At 45.9% G+C, this 23,534-nt stretch overlaps 1 protein-coding gene across 3 annotated transcripts in view; it reads left to right on the top strand.

The window, feature by feature from the left end:
* The first annotated feature begins 1,407 nt into the window (after positions 1–1,407).
* The window catches only part of LOC147629914 (anaphase-promoting complex subunit), a 157,701-nt gene continuing 135,574 nt past the window's right edge, over positions 1,408–23,534 (top strand). For all 3 annotated transcript variants that reach the window (XR_015267763.1, XM_086811417.1, XM_086811419.1), the window contains exons 1-2: positions 1,408–1,528; positions 1,619–1,787. Coding sequence is in view for 2 of the 3 variants with exons in the window: in XM_086811417.1 (XP_086667543.1) it covers positions 1,632–1,787 (156 nt within the window). In the remaining variant the exon portion in view is untranslated. The remainder of the gene's footprint in view (positions 1,529–1,618; positions 1,788–23,534) is intronic.

Raw genomic sequence — 23,534 nt, forward strand, 5'->3', positions numbered from 1 at the left:
GGATGAGGAACTCTTCACTGTCACATGCCCAGTCTATGCTGACATTAGAGTGTGCTTTCCAACATTCATCACCCAATGTACCAATCTACCCCAACTCCTTGAGGTCAACCATAACAATCCTCATATCCTAGGAAGCTTTTTATGTCTCTTATTTGAGCATAGACAAGAAACCATGACAAAATGCACAAGAGTTTGACCCTCTGATCCCTCAGAGGAGACTATGTCATGTTCTTGGTAGGTCCCATAGGTCATGTCTCACTGGCCTCTCGAGGAGAGTAATACATCATCATCATCTTTATGAGCCCATTTCTCTATGTTGTCAATTTAGGGTTTTCTCCATCTCCATCTCCATCTCCATCTCCATCTCCATCTCCCCTCCCTCCCCTCCCTCCCCCTTCTTCTATTCCAAGCATATGAAGAAAACATCTCTCTTATTTTGTTGTCAAGGTGGCATCTCTCATGGAGGCAAGATTTCGAGAGTCCGCCCCGCCCCCCCCATTCTCTCTCTCTCTCTCTCTCGTTAGGGCATGTAAATCGTCAACTCTCATTAACGCATGTAAATTGTCAACTCTCTCTCTCTCTCTCTCTCTCTCTCTCTCTCTCTCTCTCTCTCTCTCTCTCTCTCTCTCTCAATAGGGCATGTAAATCGTCAACTCTCATTACATGCATAGGAGGGGCTTGAGGTCAAGCGGAGGAGGGATGCGTGCATGGAGACAAGATTGGTGAGAGTTGGGTACATGCCACATGTAAAGGTGGCTCTAAGGCACCTTAAAGCCTTTCATATTTAAGTGGAAACATGTATACACACAATGGCTCTTAATGGCCCCTTTTCCTAAGGAAAATCCTAGCTCCTAGGAGAGGAGGAGGACTTTGATGATCCTAGCAAATCCACGAATGGGTGGAGAAATTTCGTTGTTAAATTTTTGAGAGATGGATAGACGGGGAATGAAGTATGATGTAAAAGAAGGAGAGAAGGTGGGGTGCGAGAGGAAGAGGGGAATGGAGGGAGTGGTGTGAGATGTTGAGAGAGAGAGAGAGAGAGAGAGAGAGAGAGAGAGAGAGAGAGAGAGAGAGAGAGAGAGAGAGAGAGAGAGAGAGATTGGTTGATTGATTAAATAAGCAGACTGTCCTTTACATTTTTTTTTGGGGATCTTTGTGCTCGTGTGCGTGTGTGCTTTTCATGCTGCTGTCAGCAACCAACAGGTTATGAACCCAGCACCTCATGCATGGGACTTCAACACCTTACCGCTAGGCTAGCACCTTATGCATGGGACTTCAACACCTTACCACTAGGCTGTGTCTCCATTGGCTTCCTTTACAATTTTTAATTTAGGCTTGTCTAGGAAGATTCGGATGGGTACTTTGTCCATTAGTAGAAAACCACTTACTTCATAGTATGAAGTTAGTGAAGGGGAAAAAAATTGAAATAGATAAATGTTCTAATAAAGTCACTCACCTCGTGCTATAGCAAGCATACAAAACTATCCCACACCAAATCAAGGCGCCAAATTTCGAAGAGGTTCACCTGGTAAGCTTCGAAGCTTTGTCATGAGATAGTTATCTTCTAGCATTCAGCTACGCAAAAGCAATAATTCTATTAATTGTGATGTGTTTCCAGCTCTGCAAAAACAATGGGCACAACAGGCTTTGTGTTGACGCCACACAAGCTCTCCATGTGCATCCTGCTCCAGGCATATGCACTCCCTACCAACTCTTCCCCTCCCCTCTGTGTTTTGCCCACACCTACCCGCCACAAGCTTTCCCTCTTTGTCCTCCAAATGCTCAAGGTATGCACCCTCTGCCCTTACTCTTAGCTATGGCCGTGTTTAATTCTTTAACTTTCCATCTTACTTACGTTCGTTAACCATGTATTTGCATGTGAAATCTTGACTCCTTCCATCTTAATCATATACATCAATCATTTTTTTTTGGGGCATGTAGTTCTTGCCTATAATACTTACCCGCCATCTTATTCACATCCATCACTCATGTTTTGCATGTACATCTTGCCTGCCATCTTAATCACATCCATCAGTCATGTTTTGCATGTGAATCTTGTCTACATTGCCAACTTGCCATCTTAATCGCATCCGTTAGTTTTTTCTTGCATGTAAACCTTCAACCTGCCATCTTAATCACATCCACCGGTCATGTTTTACCTGTAAATCTTGCCTCGATGTTTAACCTGCCATCTTAATCAAGCTAATTTTGCATGTCAATCTTGCCTACATCTTTAACCTGCCAGCTTAATCACATCAATTTTAACGAATTAAAGCTTCCGTCTGATAACATTTATTAGTCATCTTTGCTTGTAAAATTTAATGCTCTTCCTTGCCTGTGTGTGAATGCTGCACACTACCATATTCATAGTCACATATAATGGCCATCGATACAAAAGGGCTCATATTTAAGGAATGGAACATTAGATTAGTGATATGGAAGAGAATGTGTGTTTCAAGAGGTTTTGCTAACACTGGGTAGATTTCAATGCTCCACCTTCGTTGTTTGTGTGCACCCACTCCCAAACAGGGTTTGTGGGACTAAAGTTAAACTATGCAGGGCAGTTTGAATTGCAATGGCAGACTTTGGTCAAACCCAAACAAGTGTACTTGGACATACATGGATAGTGATGTCATTTTTTGTACGAAGACACACTGGAGCCTAGAGAGAAGCTTGCTGACAGTACATGGTTTCACTTGGGACTCCACCTACAGTGATTAGACTTGAGAGTATGTGAAGCACGTGAATCTGGTGGTGGGGCGGCGGATGGCCATGCTTTTTTTATCACACCTTCAAAGCATGATTTATGCTATCATTTAGAAAAGCTTGCCAGCTTGCATCACCTATGCAGCTGTGTATGTGTGCTTGTGAGTGGAAAATTTTACACGTCTTGTATGCCTACAATCCTTTAACAATGGTTTGTCTGAGTTTGGCAAACTCAAGGCTTTGCCTTACGCTCATGTTCATTGTCCCTTTGTGCATGAGCTTTTAATGGATGGAGATGCCGAGTTGGTCTATTTCCCTACAATAAAGAATTAAGTGGTTATATTAGTTGACGTTTGAAGGAGGACCAATGAACATCGGCTCAATATCAAGGTGTAAAGGTAGCTTGTACTGGCAATTGGGGAGGGGGGTTGTCATGTGCATGAGTGTCATGTGGACATGATTCACAGCATTAGCAGACTCAAGGCCAAATATAGGGGTAGAATCGGATAAGATTGGAGCAGATTTGACATCCCAATAGGTGCCTAGAAGTGCCTAGGACATGCACCCATAGGTGGGACGTCTTTTGGGCATAATATGAACCCAATTAATGATATTGTGATAGTATTTTTGGGTCTGAAAAGTGACGGCCGACCAGCAAACAACCAGCCATTTGAATTTTGAAACCTATAAATAATCAGATTAGAAAGCTACTAGTGTGTGCAATTGCCAGTCTCAAGAGAAGTAAAGGCAAGTCATGGGTCAGGATAAGGGCATTCCCAAGGATCCAGATTCAGCTGGGGAACATTCAGAATAGCAAGTTTCCTTTTGTCATGCATCTGTAGCATTAATACACAGTAGGATGCAACCGGATCTCTTACAGATTTGCCTTTTATCCATTGTATATATTCGGTCTTGTTTAACCCTAGAGGCCAAAAGGAGGGTGGAAACTCCTCACAAGTTTACCCCATGGCCCTTCCTTCTGCAGGACCCCAGGAAACATGCTTCACGATTTCCCAAAGTTCACTCCCGCGCCTGGAGTTTGCAGAGAGGAAAATGGCTTGCTTTTTTCAGTGTAGTTAGGTAAATTCATTCTTGCAATATACAATAGATTAGGTCACTTCAGCCTCGTCTTTTGTGTATTTGCAATTCATGTGATTACCAGCTTAATCAAAACTTAATTAGTGCAAATCTAATCATGCTTCCACAAGCTGTAACAGAGGTTCACTATACATGCTTTCCTGTCGGCCTTTTTGCTTGACTTTTCGTGTGCTCTCATTGTAAGCCCTCCAATGTTTGAGTTTTGAAGTCTGGGATTCGGATTACAAACTTTAGTATGTTGGTTAGAGATGATCTGAAAGCAGATAGCTCTAGGAGGTATGGAACACAATTGAAGAGGCTTTGCTTACATATGCTTGCATACTCATTTGGTTGTGGCATTTTTACATAAATTGTACACTTATTTTCAACACATTATTCAGTATTTAATTTAGGTTCATGTCCACAGCAGGCCGACTGCATCCCTCAACATATATATAAGCATCAATCATTTATAAGGCATTCCATCAAGTTCATAATTTAGTTCATTCATCTAGCATCAGCAGAAGCATCTAGAAAGAGGCCAAAAGGTCAACCCCTTGCCCACACATGTACAAGCATTCATGCAACCTTTTCATACCATATGAATAAAGAAAACTTGACACCCAATCTCTCTCTTCTTCTCTCTCCTCTGTCTTAAATCATACTTATTTAGCATCAATGTTCTTAATCAAGCTTAGGGATGTGGATTAGTACAAAAAGGCTTCCGCACATGCAACATTGGTATCAGAGCATTCAGGTTCAACCCACTAGGCATTGTCCCAAGGAAGGTGCACAGTTCTAACAGGAAGGATGAGCAGGGTAGCAGATGGAGTGGTTTGCACAAACATGTGAAGCCAGAGGAAGCATTCCTTGAGGGTATGTACGCAGAACCAGAACATCATTAAGCTCTCAGATCAAATCCAAAGGCCTAACAATAGGCATGATCAGTTTTGGCAAGTGACCCACCGTTGTGTTAAGGGTAAGGGAAAGTAGGCATGGGGATAGTAGTGAATGGATGCTTAGTTCTTCAGCAAAGACTTGGATGTCATGTGCAAGAATTGCCATGGACATTCTCATAAGCTAATCAAGAAGGGGCAGCCAGAAAAAGATGATAAGAACCAGAAGTTGGAGCATAAAGTGTTGTTTTGGCTGGTGTGGACTTGGAGAAGGACTTGGATCCCTGTCGGCTGTACCAGAGCAGAGCAGGAGCTTTCGGCCGAGACAAAAAGGCTGTCGGCTGAACCAGAACGAAGGCGGCTACAGGTGCATCACTTATATGGATTATATGACCAGTCAGCTGGCCGACTGCTGGTCGGCCAGCACTCCATGAAGTCCAAGAGCCTATAAATAGGCAGTTTTGCTCCTTGATGAACTCATTCATTCCCTCATTGAATGGGTCTTAGACTAGGACTGTTTTGGTGATTTACACCTTTTCAAGAAGGCAGCCTTTGGCTGTAGATTGTAGGTACCTTTTTGTACCATATGAATATACTGAATTTCTAGCTCTCTCTCTCTCTCTCTCTCTCTCTCTCTCTCTCTCTCTCTACTCTCCCTTCTGTTTGCGTTTTTTGCATTAGCATGTTCTAGCTGGTGTATAGGGCTGAAAGAAGACTCTCAAAGCTTCTGCGTGTTACATTGGTTTCAGAGCATCAGGCTCGGTAAAGCTAAACACTGATTCAGTCCCATATGATGGTGTATAGGTCCAAGGTATAGGAAAGTACACGGATACGAAGCCCAAGGCAAGGAACACAAGATCGAGAAGAGCTCACAGGAGGTTTGTTGGTGGTGTTCCACAAAGCCAGAGGGGATGGCAGTCGTGTGAGCCAGATAGGTTCTCGGGCAACAGTCCCAAGGGAGGATTATCCTCCAAGGGGTGATGTCAGAGTGTCAGACTCATTTCTCTGGAATGAAGACCAACACAGTGTTCAGAGTCAGGGCACGAACGGATTGGGGACTGGATGGAACAGATGCATAGATCTTATTCAGAGTCAGAGTGGTTTTGGAGACGGGGCTGGGTTTCAGAGAAAAGTGTTGCCAGAGATGGATGGATGACAGAAGGACTTCGGGAAAAGAAGGAAATGATGACAGTCATCCAAAAACAAGTTGGAATCTCGTCATCACGTTTAGCAGAGGGGGATGTCATGTGCAAGAATTGCCATGGACATTCTCAGAAGCTAATCCAGAAGGGGCAGCTAGAAAAAGATGATAAGAACCAAAAGTTGGAGCATAAAGTGCTGTTTTGGCTAGTGTGGACTTGGATCCTTGTCGGTTGTACCATAGCAGAGCAGCGAAAGCTCTGGGAGTCTTCTTTCAGCCCTAAACACTCTTGGAAAACCATCTGATGCAAAAACGCAGATATAGAGAGAGAGTAGAGAGAGAGATGTGCTGGAAATTCAGTATATTGCTATAGTACAAAAAGGGTACTTGTCTGCAGCCCTAGGCTACCTTCTTGAAAAGGTGGAATACACCAAAACAGGACCCTATGGGACCCCTAATGACTCACACCCCTAGAGGGAGTGAATGGCTAACACAATGAGCAAGTGGGCCTATTTATAGCCCCTTGGAAACTTGGTAAACTGGCCGGCTGTTGGTCTCGGCCAGTAATAAATGCATAAAATGCTATTTAATACATCCGACTCCTCCTCCTACTTGCGCCTGCCCTGCTGCCCTTGTTTTCTCTTTCAGCCGACCACGTCCATGATCAGTCGACAGTCCTCCATGCAGCTTGCACATCTCTGGCACTGCTGATGTCAGCCGATAGTCTTTTCTGGCAGCCAGCCGATAGTCTTTTCTGGCAGCCAGCCGACAGCTTCTTCCATGCCTTGCTCGAAGTCTTGCTCCAGTTTACACTGCCATCAGTGCTCTGTGCTCTATCATCCTGGTTATACTCTTTATCTGGCTGCCTCTTCTGGATCTAGCCCTGAGAATGTCCATGGCATCTATGATGCACATGACATCCCCCTCTGCTAAACTTGATGACGGGATTCCAACTTGCTCTTGGATGACTGTCATCATCCCAATCCTGTCCCGAAGTCCCTCTGTCATCATCCATCCCTGGCAACCCTTTTTCTCTGAAAATCCGGCCTGTTCTCCAAACCACTCTCTCTGATGAAGATCTATGTATCTGGTTTCCCTCTAGTCCACAATCCATTCGTGCCCTGACTCGGAACACCGTCTTGGCCTTCATTCCTGGAGCTGAGTCTGGCACTCTCACATCACCCTTGGAGGATAAACCTCCCTTGGGACCATTTCCTGAGAACCTATTTGGCTCACGGAACTGCCATCCCCATCTGGCACTGTGGAACACCACCAACAAACCTCCTGGGAGTTCTTCCCGATCTGTGCTCCTTGCCTTGGGCTTCGTATCCGTGTACTTTCTTGTACCTTGGACCTGTTGTTGGGGTAAAGGCATTATGCCCACCCTCATAGTGTGTACAAGCCCATAAGTTATAGTACACATAGTGCACTTAGTTAATCTGGGTCAGACCCCGATCCCGCTACTTAGTATTCGCCACATCGCGGCGCTAGGCTTACCAAGGTACCTAAATAACCATAATATTCCCCGATCCCTATCGAATGACAGATTGTGGTCATCCCCGCGGCGGTCAATGGGTTCCCGGACTAGATCCCTTTGACACAGATCGCTTAATATGAAAAGGAACTCCTTGACAAAATCAAACCACACATACTTGAGGGTATCAAGGAGTAAAAGCTATTGAGTGAAGAGGTATAGAAAAATCCGGCTACGTTCTGCTAAAGAATTGCCAGTTCTCTATCATCAGTAACAACTGGTTTATTCTAGCTCAAGAGATGGGGAAGGAGGCCCCCTCACGTAATTACTAAGGAGACCCTCCCTTCCGTGGGAGCTCCCGGCAGGGCGGGTGAGCGGGTAACAGGAATCGAACGAGATAGATCACCCATATATAATGTACTAAGTGCACTATGTGTACTATAACTTATGGGCTTGTACACACTATGAGGGTGGGCATAATGCCTTTACCCCAACAAACCTCCTGGGAGTTCTTCCCGATCTGTGTTCCTTGCCTTGGGCTTCGTATCTGTGTACTTTCTTGTACCTTGGACCTGTAAACCATCATATGGGACTGAATTAGCGTTTAGCCTGGCTGAGCCTGATGCTCTGATACCAATGTAACGCTTGGAAGCTCTGGGAGTCTTCTTTCAGCCCTGAACACTCTTGGAAAACCATCTGATGCAAAAACGCAGATATAGAGAGAGAGTAGAGAGAGAGAGATGTGCTGGAAATTCAGTATATTGCTATAGTACAAAAAGGGTACTTGTCTGCAGCCCTAGGTTGCCTTCTTGAACCCTAGGTTGCCTTCTTGAAAAGGTGGAATACACCAAAACAGTCCCCTATGGGACCCCTAATGACTCACACCCCTAGAGGGAGTGAATGGCTAACACAATGAGCAAGTGGGCCTATTTATAGCCCCTTGGACACTTGGTAAACTGGCCGACTGCTGGTCGGCCAGTATAATAAATGCATAAAATGCTATTCAATACATCCGACTCCTCCTCCTACTTGCGCCTGCTGTTGCCCTTGTTTTCTCTTTCAGCCAACCACGTCCATGATCAGTTGAGAGCGCTCTGTGCAGCCTGCACATCTCTGGCACTGCTGATGTCAGCCGACAGTCTTTTCTGGCAGCCAGCCGACAGCTTCTTCCATGCCTTGCTCCAAGTCCTGCTCCTGTTTACACTGCCATCAGTGCTCTGTGCTATATCATCCTGGTTATACTCTTTATCTGGTTGCCTCTTCTGGATCTAGCCTTGAGAATCTCCATGGCATCTATGATGCACATGACATCCCCCTCTGCTAAACTTGATGACGGGATTCCAACCTGCTCTTGGACGACTGTCATCATCCCAATCCTGTCCCGAAGTCCCTCTGTCATCATCCATCCCTGGCAACCCTTTTTCTATGAAAATCCGGCCTGTTCTCCAAACCACTCTGTCTCTGATGAAGATCTATGCATCTGGTTTCCCTCTAGTCCACAATCCATTCGTGCCCTGACTCGGAACACCGTCTTGGTCGTCATTCGTTGAACTGAGTCTGACACTCTCACATCACCCTTGGAGGATAAACCTCCCTTGGGACCGTTTCCTGAGAACCTATCTGGCTCACGGAACTGCCATCCCCATCTGGCACTGTGGAACACCACCAACAAACCTCCTGGGAGTTCTTCCCGATCTGTGTTCCTTGCCTTGGGCTTCGTATCCGTGTACTTTCCTGTACCTTGGACCTGTACACCATCATATGGGACTGAATCAATGTTTAGCCTGGCTGAGCCTGATGCTCTGATACCAATGTAACGCGCGGAAGCTTTGGGAGTCTTCTTTCAGCCCTAAACACTCTATTAAAACCCTCTGATGCAAAAACGCAGATATAGAGAGAGAGAGAGTAGAGAGAGAGAGAGATGTGCTGGAAATTCAGTATATTGCTATAGTACAAAAGGGTACTTGTCTGCAGCCCTAGGCTGCCTTCTTGAAAAGGTGGAATACACCAAAACAGTCCCCTATGGGACCCCTAATGACTCACACTCCTAGAGGGAGTGTGTAATGGGAGGCGGACGCGTGTATTGGAATCGTATAAATGTGAACAAGATTCTGAGCATTTAACACTTGAGCATTACAACCACAAAGCTGAAAATGACAGTACACCACATAAAGGGGCCGATGATAGGCTACCCCCCCCCCCCCTTTAGGTTATATTACCAAAAGAGTCTGCAAAGTACAAGATTACGGGTGCCTGGGGATTCACCACCAGCCTGCACCTGATTCTTCCAAATACATTACGAATGAATACATTTCAAACAAGAGAATCTGTAGGTACATCCGCCTTACACACAGGTACATCCGCCCTACACAAGCCTCTTCACAGGTACATCCGCCCTGCACAAGAGTATCACAATCCTCATAGGTACTCCGCCCTGCACAAGATGTAAATGGATTTTTAGGCCCTGTTTCCACGCGAGAAACTAATCCAGAAACCTGTGTTCTCTGCGAGCAAGTGTCCCCAATGCTTGCCCTAAGCACTTGCTATACCAGGAATCCTTGAGACACATCCATGCTCACATATTCCATTGCTGTCCGGCCTGTTTTGTGCAATAACCAGTCCAAAACAGCAACTTTCTGTAGCGAGAAATCCACCTGTAAAGGGTCCTACAGCCCTGTGGAGGTCCCTAGAGCTGTCCTGTACTGTCCAAGTTGACTTTGGACACCTGTAACCAGCCCAAAACTCGCAATAACCAGAAATTGCAGGTCTGAAATTTACCAACCAGCCCTTTAGAAGAGCGTGGGGATCGTTGTCCAAGCTTGTGTGAGTCCGGGAAGCAAGCAACCAGCCCTGTAGCAACTCCCAAAGCTCCAACCACCTCTCCAATATGTTGAATAATAAGTAAAACAGCCCAAAAGGGCCTCTTGAGGGAGGCGCCTTTTTCAGGTGCCACCTCAGGGGCCTGGTGGGTACACATGCTGGCTGACATGTGTTCCCATAAGGTGTCCAGGTAGGTGTCCAGCCCATAGTGCTCCATTTGTCTTGTTTCTATAAGTTTAGGTCCAACCAAATGGGAAATGGCCATAAGCTGTCCGGACTTTATTAATTTTGGTCCAACCAAATGCGAACGCATTATAAGTTGTCCGGCCACTTATTAATGAGTGTGGACCTGCAAACCAATAAACCTTAGTAGTAAATGAAGTAAGCTGTAAATTGAGTGTGGACGCACTTACCACCTACAAAACCCATAAGCTCACAGTTTTAGGCCCAAACAGGAGTGCACACGTGTCCACAAGGTGCCCGGGCGTCCCCGGTCCCTCGGACTTCACAAGCCAAAATAACAAGCATTGTCCAGGCAGCAAGACAATGTCACACAAAGAAAAATAAAGTTATGGCATGCATCATTTATGCATTGTGCACATGTAAACTTGGAGAACCACCTATCATCATTCTTGTACTTGAAAATATTCCGCCTGCCATCATAACACACCATGTGTGCATGGCCGGAATCCACACGGGCACCGCCCGAAAATCCACAAATGTCCTGCCATGTCCTTGGACTCATATGCATCCACTCATATGATCCATACACATGCCCAGGTATAATACGTACATGCATCCGCATGTTTCTAGGCCTGACACGCATCCGCATGTCCCTAGAATATAGGGGTTTGTGACATTCCCCCCGGCTTCCGCAACTGAAAAGCCTCGAGATAGGCCTTCAAAAGATCTAGGTAATCCTCGAAGTAGGCCTCATCCATCCATTTTGCATCCAAAGCTGAATAATTCTTGAACTTCACAAGGTACCTACGGACAAGTTTGCCTCCCGCAAGCTTTCGTTCCTTGTGAAAAACAATCTGTTCAGGTTGAAGAATCTCTTCCAGCTCATCCACCTCGGGTGGGTTTTCCAAAACCAGCTCAAACGGTGTCGGTCCCACATAAGGCCTCAATAGGCTCACATGAAAAGCATTATGCATGTTCCAATGATTTGGGAGTACAAGCCGAAATGCAACATCATTGATCTTCTCCAAGATCTGAAAAGGTCCATAGTACCTGTTGGAAAGTTTAGGGTACTTTCCCTCTTTCCCTGGCCTCTTCCGAAGGCGTGCCTTTTCAAATTTTAGCAAGACCCAATCACCTTGTTTGAATTGTACATCCCTTCTATGCTTATCAGCTGCCTTTTTATTCTTGGTTTGAGACCTCTCTATGGCTGTCCGTACCTGTGCAAGTGCAATATCCAAGTCTCTGACATACTCATCTGCTGCAAAAATCTCATCCTTTGTACGAAGGATGGGTGGTAGTACCACCTTGCCATAGATAATCTCAAAGGGCGCCTTGCCCGTAGAAGTATGTACCGTATTGTTGTAGGCAAACTCCACAAGTGGTAAATACTTTTCCCAATCCGATTTGCGGTCGGGTACATAATATTTCAGCAAGTCGAGGACGGCTGAATTTTCTATTTCACTTTGCCCATCTGTCTGTGGATGGTAAGCTGATGAGAAGTTCAGCTTTGTACCCATATTGTCAAACAATGCGTGCCAAAATAAGCTTGTGGTTCTAGGATCTCTATCCCCCACAATAGATTTAGGCATGCCATGGTGTTTGAATATCTGTTCCAAACCGAACCTCCTGTAGTAAGCACATAAACGAAGGAAGCTCCTCACTTCATGGACTGATTTCAGCTCTGGCCATTCTTACATGGCTTGTATCTTTGCGGGATCCATGCGCACACCATCCTTTGATACAATGTGACCAAGATAGTGAATCTCTGGGAGGAAGAATTCACTCTTTTTTGCATTTATGTAGAGCTGATTTTCCTTAAGCTCTTTAAACACAATAGCCAGGTGCTCACGATGTTGGGCTTCATTCTTTGAGAATACAATAATGTCATCAAAGAATATACCCGTGAACTTTCTATGCTTTCTGAACTCCCTGTCCATCATCCTGTTGAAGGTAGCGGGTGCATTTGTAAGGCCAAAAGGCACCACCAAAAACTCATAAAGACCAAAGGCTGTCCTAAATGCAGTCTTGTGTACATCTTGAGGTGCCACTCTCACTTGATGATACCCACTCTTGAGGTCTATTCGGTTGAAACATGCCGAACCTTCAAGCTTGTCCAAGATGTCATCAATGCGCGGAATCGGAAACCGATTCTTGATGGTTATCTTATCGAGGGCACGGTAATCAACACACATCCTGTAAGTACCATCCTTTTGAACAAGAAGTACCGGCGAGCAATATGGCGAGGAACTAGGCCGAATCAAACCCTTTTCCAAAAGTTCATTCACCTGTGCCATAATCGCTTCTTGTTGACTAGCACTCACCCTGTATGGTGGCCTATTAGGTGGAGAGCTACCGGGAATTAGATCTATGCAATGATCTTCCGGCCTCTCGGGCGGCAACCTTGCTGGCAAAGCATTCGCAAAACAATCTTTGAACTCATTCAAAAAGTTAAGCTTGTCTTGATCTAATGTACTAACATCAACACTAGAATGTTCAATGGTATCACGTACAAAAACCAAGTAAGAACAAGCTGATTTCTTTATTGCCTTATTAATTTGTACATGGCTTACAAGAGGTATGGTACTTCCAGTAGTACCAGCATCTATAGAGTGCTCACGGCCTCTATGTACAAAGCTGATTTTCTTCTCTTTGTAAGCCTTGATAGGCTCTAAACGGTGATGCTAGGGCATCCCCAACAAAACATCACAACCTGTAAGAGGAGCCACTAAAAAGCTCTCATGGTCGAGGTAGTCCTGTATATGTACACGGAGCTTACCAATGACCGGAGTTACATCAACTTATTTGTCCTCAAAGGCGGCATCTGCATTCATTTGCATTCCCATGTCTTCCACATTGAGACCTATGGCGGCAGCCATCTGTATGGATATAAAGTTATCTGTGGAAGCATCATCAAAAAGAAACAAAGCGGGCTGATCCTTCAATTTGCCCCAGGCCTTGCATATGACTCTACTCTTGGGCTCATGCCCTGTATTACCCTGCACATCGGGTACAACATTCACAAGAGGCTTTTCCACATTAGGCTCAGCATTCTTAGGATTCTGTGGGCATTTAGGATATATATGATCTTTACTGCCACACTTAAAGCATTTTCCAGCCTTCCTGTACTCTTCCAATTGCTGTTTTGAGAGCCCAAAATTGTGGCGTTTACCCCCCGGCTTCTTTTCGGAGTCATCCTTTGCATCTCGGCCATCTTTGGGAGCATTCTTAGGTGGCTGTCCACCCTTTTTCTGGTCATAACCAGCCCTGAATTTGCTCTTGTTTTGACCTGCAAATGGCTTATTTGTGGGTGCTTTCATGTGCAAGTTCTCCGCAATCATGGCTGAGTGTATAAGCTCTTGTATGGTCTTATTTGGGTACACTCCCAAGCTTTGTTGGATGATGTGATGGAGCCCCGATTCAAACTTTCTCTTCTTCTCGTCCTCTCCAATCTTCATGAAGGGAGTAACCTTGAGAAGGACTTTCCAAAACTTTGCTATGTATGAAGCAACGGACTCTCCCTCATCTTGGGACAGCCAATCCCACTCCTTGCGTACATCCTTTGCAAAGTTTGGTGGTAAGAATTGATCATAAAACTGAATTTTGAAAGAAGACCAAGTTGGGGCAGCACTTCCATCAAGTATTTTTGCAAGCCACCAATCACTTGCCGTATCCTTGAGATGCATTCCCACATGCTTGAGCATAGACTTTTCCGAAAAGTTTTCATTGCAAAAAGCTATCTCAAACTGTCTAATGAAAGCAAGTGCTTTGGTAGAGTCCATCCGTCCCTGAAAGTTTTCAAACTTTACATCCTTGTCACCGGACTTGAACTCTCGAGGCTTCTTCCTTCTATGTGCATCCCTATGTACATCCTGTTCATCTCCATGGTGATGATGCCGTGATGAAGATTCACGATCCCTCTTCGTTCTCTCTTGAGCCACACTCTCCGAATGAGTGGAAAGCTCAACACGAGAACGGATATGTCTTCTTGGAGCAAAGTGGGAATGAGTAGAGGATCCCTCATCCTTACTCTTCTCTTGACCTGCATCAAGCCTAGCACCAGGGACTCTTGTCCTTTCAGCATTTGGCACTTGCTGTGCTCTTCCTGCTTGTTGTGCATCATGTGCACCACCACAGGCAGCCATGAGGGGTGGCTTCTTCAAAGCCAATCTACCATCTGCTTCGGTGTATACATCACCCTTAACCATTAGGTATGCAAGTGCAAGCTCTCGGGGTTTCTCAACATCCATTTCCTTTGCAATTGCTTCAAAAGTGACTTCATGGACCAAAGCCTTTGCCTTCGCAGCCAACACCCTTTGTACTTACCTAGATCAAGAACTTTCTCTTACTTGTCCACCGAATCCTCCTAACCCTTAGGCTGCCCTAATTTCATGGAGATATGATACCAAAGACTCTTTGTTGTCCACAACTTACTTCAATTGACTGATTTGATTACTGATAGCTCAAACTTGACTCAACTAGATCAGATTTTCTTATCTATGAGTACCTCTAAACCCTCTGAACACTCAAACCACACAAGGATTCAGCCCTAAAGACATCCCGCTGATTACATTCAACTCACACCTGACTCTAAATGATCAGTCAACCTACAAACCCAACTGTCTAAGTACCAACTTCTGTTAGTCTCCTGATTGTCAGACCCAACTAAAAACTACTTCCCTTGAATCCAAAAGGATTATAACAACCCTTCTACCTCACCAGTTGATTCTCTAGATGCACAGCTGACCGTAGTTGACACTCTTCTAACCTTATCTGATTGTATTCTCTCAACAGAAGTAGATTGTTTCAGATATGAGTCAGCTCTGACTCTCAAAACATCAGACACACTTTTTTTTTTTGGGTAAATCCATGAACAGTATATTATCAAAGAAATTTACATGAGAGTCCCCAAAACGGAGAGCCTCAACGGGAAATCAGAAGCAAAGAGAAACCATTTCCAGGCATGACTGATGAAGATCTCCTTGGTGGCAAGCATCATAAACAGATTGCCGTAAGGAGCTTCTAAAATACTGATAAGATTGCAAAAACGGTTTCCCAAAATATCTCATGTTGTGATCCTGCCATATGGTCCAGAAAGCCCAATATCTGACCTAGTACAAAAGTAAAGAGTAATGGACCGTGGTTGTAGGGAGTATGCCAAAAGGCCAAAAGTGTTTCCCAAAAAAAGCGTTAGGGAAACGAAGGCGAAGTAACATGGAAATTTTGCGGATGAAGGCCTTAGTGCTGGAGCACGTCCAAAACAAATGAGGCACCGTTTCAGAAGGGGCCATGCATCGAAGACAAGAAGCAGATGCAATCCTTCGTTTAGCAACAGTGACCCCCACAGATAAGGAACCCCACCAAGCAAGTGATTTTGTCATATGCCAAAGAGAATTAGCATGTGAATGAATCCATGGTGATGGTTGGAGGAGAGAGTATGTCGTCCTAACCGTTAGGTCAGAAAGAATAACAGGACGAGAATTTGAGCTCTAACAAAGTCGCCACACAGAAATCAAAGGGGAACCTCCTCCAACTGAACCTTTGGTCCACGACGCAATCTCTGCTATGATTTATCCAAATTCGCCTCTACTACACTCAACTTCACTCTGCAACCATCGAATACTGTAAGACCTGCTCTCTTTCTCTCCTTTTTTAAAAATTATCTCAATTCCCCCTTTTTGACCCGTTGCCGCCTCGTCACCTTTTGGATTATTGTGTTGCGGCTCCCTTGTTCTCCCATACACCTTCTATTTTTTATTTTTTCGCACCTGCTCTTATCCACTTGGGTCGCCATGCTTTTTCTACCACCTAGGATCCATGTCATCTCACCTTATGTACATTATATGTTCCCACATTCCATGTTTGTTTTCAGCTCTAGGTTCCTCTCACAACGTCTTGCAAAAGACCCAAAGAGAGAGAGAGAGAGAGAGAGAGAGAGAGAGAGAGAGATTAAGCGTCTACTAAAGACCCAATGGGCCTATGAGACCAAAGTGATACAATAATGTCCATGGCATATCTCATCATGGAATGGAAAATAAAACAGAAAGAAAACATAAACATAGCTATCTCACTGGGGTGATACAAAATTGTGCATGGAAACTCATCATGGAAGACTAAGAACATAGAAACATGAGAGCAACATCAGCTCCAAGTAGATGGTATACCACTCTCCAAAATATCAAGCATGGAGCTAATGAGTATAGCCGAGAGGTCTCCCTCACCTATGTCACGTGGAAAGGTAGCTCGATGGCGGTGGAGCATGTCCTGGATCTGGAGCTAATGAGGTGATCGTGGCTGACCGGGGGGGGGGGGGGGGGGGGTTGAGGGCGTCAGGCACGCTGGAGTGCAGAGGCTCGGTGCAAGGTAACTCCTCTCAGGCGAGGTTGGTCCAGAGCAACTCATGGAGGGTCCACAAGATCCACTATGTCGGTGTCCTCCACCTCCTAGGTCCGGAAGAAACTGGTGATGCTTGGCTAGCGAGGGAGGGGGCGGGGTGGCTGGGCCCAAGGCTCTCTCAAGAAGGTGTCCCTGTGTCTGCGGAGCTCAAGCAGGAAGAGGCCCAGGCAACGCTGGTCGTGGAAGTCAATGATCCTGAAGAGAGGACTGAATCCCTCACGAAATAGACAGTGAAACCTCCCGCAAATCTCATAGTATACTAGGCAACAGCATATGTAATGCTCCTCCGTCTCAACCTCTGTGTGGCATAGTCGGCAGATCCTCTCCTCTTTGGGTCTCCGTATGAGCTTCCCGGCTCTAAAGATGCGCTCAGCTCTACCTGTCTCCACTGAGCACTCTGAAGCGGTGGGATGAAACCCGTATCTGGCCAATCACAATCCGCATGGCATGGGACATGTGAACATTGAAGTAGCCCGGCTGCTGGATGAATCCATCCTCAGTGAGTGTGAGGAAGTGATCTCTGTAGAAGTGCATCTTCGTGGGGAGCTCCGGAGGTGTGATCCATGTGCAATGTGTGTAGAGAGAGAGAGAGTACTGAGTATTGGGTCCTAAATAACCTCCCACCCATAGGTGTATTTGCTTGTATTTCTGTGGATGAATGTTGAACTAACTTGGGCTGAATATGGCCCTGTTTGGGACTGACCTGGACCCTGCAGACGCACCCAGAAGAGGGCTGAACCTGATAACTTGATGCTCTGCTGGACAGCTTTGGACTTGCATTTTTACTCTCAGAAGGGGAGAAGAGATGTGTGTTAGCTTCTACTACTGCTGGCTGCCCTGTTCAAGAGCCCTTGACCTTGCGTGGGATTCTTGCAAGGGTGAGACACCCAAATGAGGCCCCAAATGCGCCTTTATATAGGGGCATCTAGCTAGCCAACTACCATGAAATCTGGCTGACTAGGGTTGGGACTGTTGTCTCCCAAGGAAAAATCGTGCCACTTGGCCAAACAGGGTTGGCTAGACCTCAGTTGGTGGACCATGAAAAGGTATGCCATCCAGTCCACTTTCACATATGGTCCTTCTACTATGGGCGCCTGGCTCCATGGCACTTGGACAAGTCCATGACCCCCTTTTTGGGTGGCCCATGTGCTGTCCATGGCTTTATATAATCACATATCCATCTCCCCCTTTTATGGCGTGCTAGTACCATGTGAAATGGGTTAATACACACCTAGACACTTGACTCAAATACTGACAAGGCTCCGAACACCCGACCAAATAGTTTAATAAGTGCTCAGGATGCCTTGACAACATTACATCTTACAAGAGGGTTACAACCTTGTGTGGGATGGGCATGACAATAACATGCATGGGACATGACCAGTACCCCAACTACTTGTGTCTAGATAAGAGCTCATGAAAATGCCTGGTGTTGTTTGGCCTCACAGCCTTGCACGTGTCCTAAACCATATGTCCATGGCATCCAAGTACGGGATGCACGTGACATTAGAAGGCCGGAAATTGTGGATCAATAAACTCACTCTTCCCAAGCCATAAGATTCCCTTGATTCTAGCCTAATCAAGTAGGTAACACATACAAGCAGCTAGAAAACCAAATTTTGCATATCCTAGGCAAAACTGACACAAATCGAAATTTCCCTTAAACCCTAGTGTGCTCTCCTGAAGCTACAGCTTTATCCCTAGTCAAGCTACCAGCACAAATAAAATGCTGAGAAAGAAAAAAAAATTGCTAGCCCTAGGCTATGATACCAATTATAAGACTTACTAGTGTTGTGATTGCGTTAACAGAGGTAGATGTGCAGCGCAAGACAAGCAAACAAACACACAGAATCTGAATGCTAATCTTGTATTATGTACAATGAATGTTCAAAGTACCAAAAAGTGATCAATCGCTCCTGATCTCAGGCCAAGTTGTTGCTGATCCCATATCCTCAAGCAAACAGTGCGGATCCTTCTCTTACTATCTGACAGCTTGTTCAAAGTACCAAAAAGTGATCAATCCCTCCCGACCTCAGCCCAAGTTGTTGCTGATCCGATATCCTCAAGCAAATGCTGCAGGTCGTTCTCTTACTATCCGACCACTTGTGCTTTAGTACATTGAGTAGCCTTGCCTTCAGAAATATTTGATGACTAGAATGGGAGGCTGGGGGTCCTATTTTTAGGCCCCTTGTGGAGCTGGTCAGCCATGCAAAAGGGGTCTGCCTGCTGACCTACCCGACCTGCCCCTACAGCCAGCCCAATTGAACTGGTCGGCCTTATCCACACTTTGGGCACCCAAGACTGGTCGACCCAGCAGATCTGCTGTCTACCACCCTGTTGCACCTGCCCAATCACAGCCCACCACTGTGTATGACCTGGCTGCCCACACCTTGGACTGGCCGCACTTCTGCAGGCAGGCGCACTGCTATATGTACCTGCAGGTGAGTCACAGAATGTATATCTATCAAATGTCATTGCTCATGACTCTAAATAATTACCAGCTGCATAAATTGTATGGCTACCCCTGGTACTGAAATGGTGGCAAGGTGTCAATGGAGAGGCCATGTGTTGTCATGCATGCTATGGCATGTGCAGCAGTCTACTCCCTGCACAGCCAAATAATGGATAAGGTCAAAGACAGACCTGGAGCTGTCGTTGTTGCATGTGCGGAAGCCTTGCTGTACTGATCCACAGCCCTAAGCATGATTAAGAACATTGATGCTAAATAAGCAAGATTAAGACAGGAGAGAGAAGAAGAGAGTGATTGGGTGTCAGGTTTTCTTTATTCATATGGTACAAAAAGGTTGCATGAATGCTTGTACATGTGTGGGCCTTGGTTTTGGCCCCTTTCTACATGCTTCTACTAATGGCAGATGAATGAACTGAATTATGAACTTGATGGAATGCCATATGAATCACTGATGCTTACATATATGTTGAGGGATGCAGTCGGCCAGCTGCCTTGCTATCGGCCTTCTGTGGACATGAACCTGAATTAAATATTGAGTAAAACTACGCTTTTGTCTGCTGGCCCTCACACTTGCTCCCACCTTCTAGCCCTTAGCCGCTTGTTGTACAAGGTCCTGCTGCCAACCGACATGCTGTTTGTTGCCAGACGACAGGCCCCTGTAACCTCCTATGATGTGGATGCTACTGAATATAATGTTGATAATGATGATAAAGATGCTAATGCTGATGATTAGTCAGGGATTAAGACAGTTCCTGCAGAGGATTAACCATGACACGGGCATGCACGTGACATTCCCTTCTGCTAAACTTGATGACGGGGTGGACACACTATCATCCTTCCTCCCTGGACTGCTGCTAATTTTGACTTACTACTACTGACTTCGACTTCTACTTTACGGACTTTGACTTGATTGATCTTTTTGTCTGAACACCTTCACTCTTGATCTCTACTTCCAATGTAACACGCAGATTCTCTGAGAGTCTTCTTTCAGCCCTAAACACCATATAGAACATGCTGATGCAAAAAACGCAGACAGAAGGGAGAGTAGAGAGAGAGAGCTCGAAATTCAGTATATTCATATGGTACAAAAAGGTACCTACAATCTACAGTTGTTGGCTGCCTTCATGAAAAGGTGTAAATCACCAAAACAATCCTAGTCTCTAAGACCCATTCCATGAGGGAATGAATGAGTTCATCAATGAGCAAAACTGCCTATTCATAGGCTCTTGGACTTCATGGAGTGCTGGCCGACTGGTAATATAATCCATATAAGTGATGCACCTGCAGCTGCCTTTGTTCTAGTTTAGCCGACAGCTCTTGCTCTGTTGTCATGTGCATCATACATGCCATGGACATTCTCAGGGCTAGATCCAGAAGAGGCAGCTAGATAAAGAGTATAACCAGGATGATAGAGCACAGAGCACTGATGGCAGTGTAAACTGGAGCAGGACTTGGAGCAAGGCATGGAAGAAGCTGTCGGCTGGCTGCCAGAAAAGACTGTCGGCTGACATCAGCAGTGCCAGAGATGTGCAGGCTGCACAGAGGACTGTCGGTTGATCATGGACGTGGTCGGCCGAAAGAGAAAACAAGGGCAGAAGAGCAGGCGCAAGTAGGAGGAGGAGTCGGATGTATTAAATAGCATTTTATGCATTTATTACTGGCCGACCAGCAGTCGGCCAAGTGTCCAAGGGGCTATAAATAGGGCCACTTGCTCATTGTGTTAGCCATTCACTCCCTCTAGGGGTGTGAGTCATTAGGGGTCCCATAGGGGACTGTTTTGGTGTATTCCACCTTTTCAAGAAGGCAGCCTAGGGCTGCAGACAAGTACCCTTTTTGTACTATAGCAATATACTGAATTTCCAGCACATCTCTCTCTCTCTCTACTCTCTCTCTATATCTGCGTTTTTGCATCAGATGGTTTTCCAAGAGTGTTTAGGATTGAAAGAAGACTCCCAGAGCTTCCGCGCGTTACATTGGTATAAGAGCATCAGGCTCAGCCAGGCTAAACGGTGATTCAGTCCCATATGATGGTGTACACGTCCAAGGTACAAGAAAGTACACGGATACGAAACCCAAGGCAAGGAACACAGATCGGGAAGAACTCCCAGGAGGTTTGTTGGTGGTGTTCCACAGTGCCACATGGGGATGGCAGTTTCGTGAGCCAGATAGGTTCTCAGGAAACGGTCCCAAGGGAGGTTTATCCTCCAAGGGTGATGTAAGAGTGCTAGACTCAGTTCCAGGACTGAAGACCAAGACGGTGTTCCGAGTCAGGGCACGAATGGATTGTGGACTAGAGGGAAACCAGATGCATAGATCTTCATGAGAGAGAGAGTGGTTTGGAGAACAGGCCGGATTTTCCGAGAAAAAGGGTTGCCAGGGAAGGATGATGACAGAGGGACTTCAGGACACGATTGGATGATGACAATCATCCAAGAGCAGGCCGGATTTTCAGAGAAAAAGGGTTGCCAGGGAGGGATGATGACAGAGGGACTTCAGGACAGGATTGGGTTGATGACAGTCATCATAAAGAGTATAACCAGGATGATAGAGCACAAAGCATTGATGGCAGTGTAAACTGGAGCAGGACTTGGAGCAAGGCATGGAAGAAGCTGTCGGCTGGCTGCTAGAAAAGACTGTCCGCTGACATCAGCAGTGCCAGAGATGTGCAGGCTGCACAGAGGACTGTCGGCTGATCATGGACGTGGTCGGCTGAAAGAGAAAACAAGGGCAGCAGAGCAGGCGCAAGTAGGAGGAGGAGTCGGATGTATTAAATAGCATTTTATGCATTTATTACTGGCCGACCAGCAGTCGGCCAGTTTACCAAGTGTCCAAGGGGCTATAAATAGGGCCACTTGCTCATTGTGTTAGCCATTCACTCCCTCTAGGGGTGTGAGTCATTAGGGGTCCCATAGGGGACTGTTTTGGTGTATTCCACCTTTTCAAGAAGGCAACCTAGGACTGCAGACAAGTACCCTTTTTGTACTAAAGCAATATACTGAATTTCCAACACATCTCTCTCTCTCTCTCTCTCTCTCTCTCTCTCTCTCTCTACTCTCTCTCTATATCTGCGTTTTTGCATCAGATGGTTTTCCAAGAGTGTTTAGGGCTGAAAGAAGACTCCTAGAGCTTCCGCGCATTACATTGGTATCAGAGCATCAGGCTCAGCCAGGCTAAACGCTGATTCAGTCCCATATGATGGTGTACAGGTCCAAGGTACAGGAAAGTTCAGGGATACGAAGCCCAAGGCAAGGAACACAGATCGGGAAGAACTCCCAGGAGGTTTGTTGGTGGTGTTCCACAATGCCAGATGGGGATGGCAGTTCCGTGAGCCAGATAGGTTCTCAGGAAACGGTCCCAAGGGAGGTTTATCCTCCAAGGGTGATGTGAGAGTGCCAAACTCAGTTCCAGGAATGAAGACCAAGACGGTGTTCCGAGTCACGGCACGAATGGGTTGTGGACTAGAGGGAAACCAGATGCATAGATCTTCATCAGAGAGAGAGTGGTTTGGAGAACAGGTCGGATTTTCAGAGAAAAAGGGTTGCCAGGGATGGATGATGACAGAGGGACTTCGGGAGACAGGATTGGGATGATGACAGTCATCCAAGAGCAGGTTGGAATCCCGTCATCAAGTTTAGCAGAGGGGGATGTCATGTGCATCATAGATGCCATGGACATTCTCAGGGCTAGATCCAGAAGAGGCAGCCAGATAAAGAGTATAACCAGGATGATAGAGCACAGAGCACTGATGGCAGTGTAAACTGGAGCAGGACTTGGAGCAAGGCATGGAAGAAGCTGTCAGCTGGCTGCTAGAAAAGATTGTCGGCTGACATCAGCAGTGCCAGAGATGTGCAGGTTGCACAGAGGACTGAAGGCTGATCATGGACGTGGTCGGCCGAAAGAGAAAACAAGGGGAGCATCAGGCGCAAGTAGGAGGAGTCGTCGGATGTATTAAATAGCATTTTATGCATTTATTACTGGCCGACCACCAGTCGAGCCGTTTACCAAGTGTCCAAGGGGCTATAAATAGGCCCACTTGCTCATTGTGTTAGCCATTCACTCCCTCTAGGGGTGTGAGTCATTAGGGGTCCCATAGGGGACTGTTTTGGTGTATTCCACCTTTTCAAGAAGGCAGCCTAGGGCTGCAGACAAGTACCCTTTTTGTACTATAGCAATATACTGAATTTCCAGCACATCTCTCTCTCTTTATATCTGTGTTTTTGCATCAGATGGTTTTCCAAGAGTGTTTAGGGCTGAAAGAAGATTCCCAGAGCTTCCAAACGTTACATTGGTATCGGAGCATCAGGCTCAGCTAGGCTAAACGCTGATTCAGTCCCATATGATGGTGTACAGGTCCAAGGTACAGGAAAGTACACG

The sequence above is a fragment of the Cibotium barometz genome, chromosome 17, assembly GCF_041138505.1.
Source record: "Cibotium barometz isolate CiBa-2024 chromosome 17, ASM4113850v1, whole genome shotgun sequence".
NCBI lineage: Eukaryota > Viridiplantae > Streptophyta > Polypodiopsida > Cyatheales > Cibotiaceae > Cibotium > Cibotium barometz.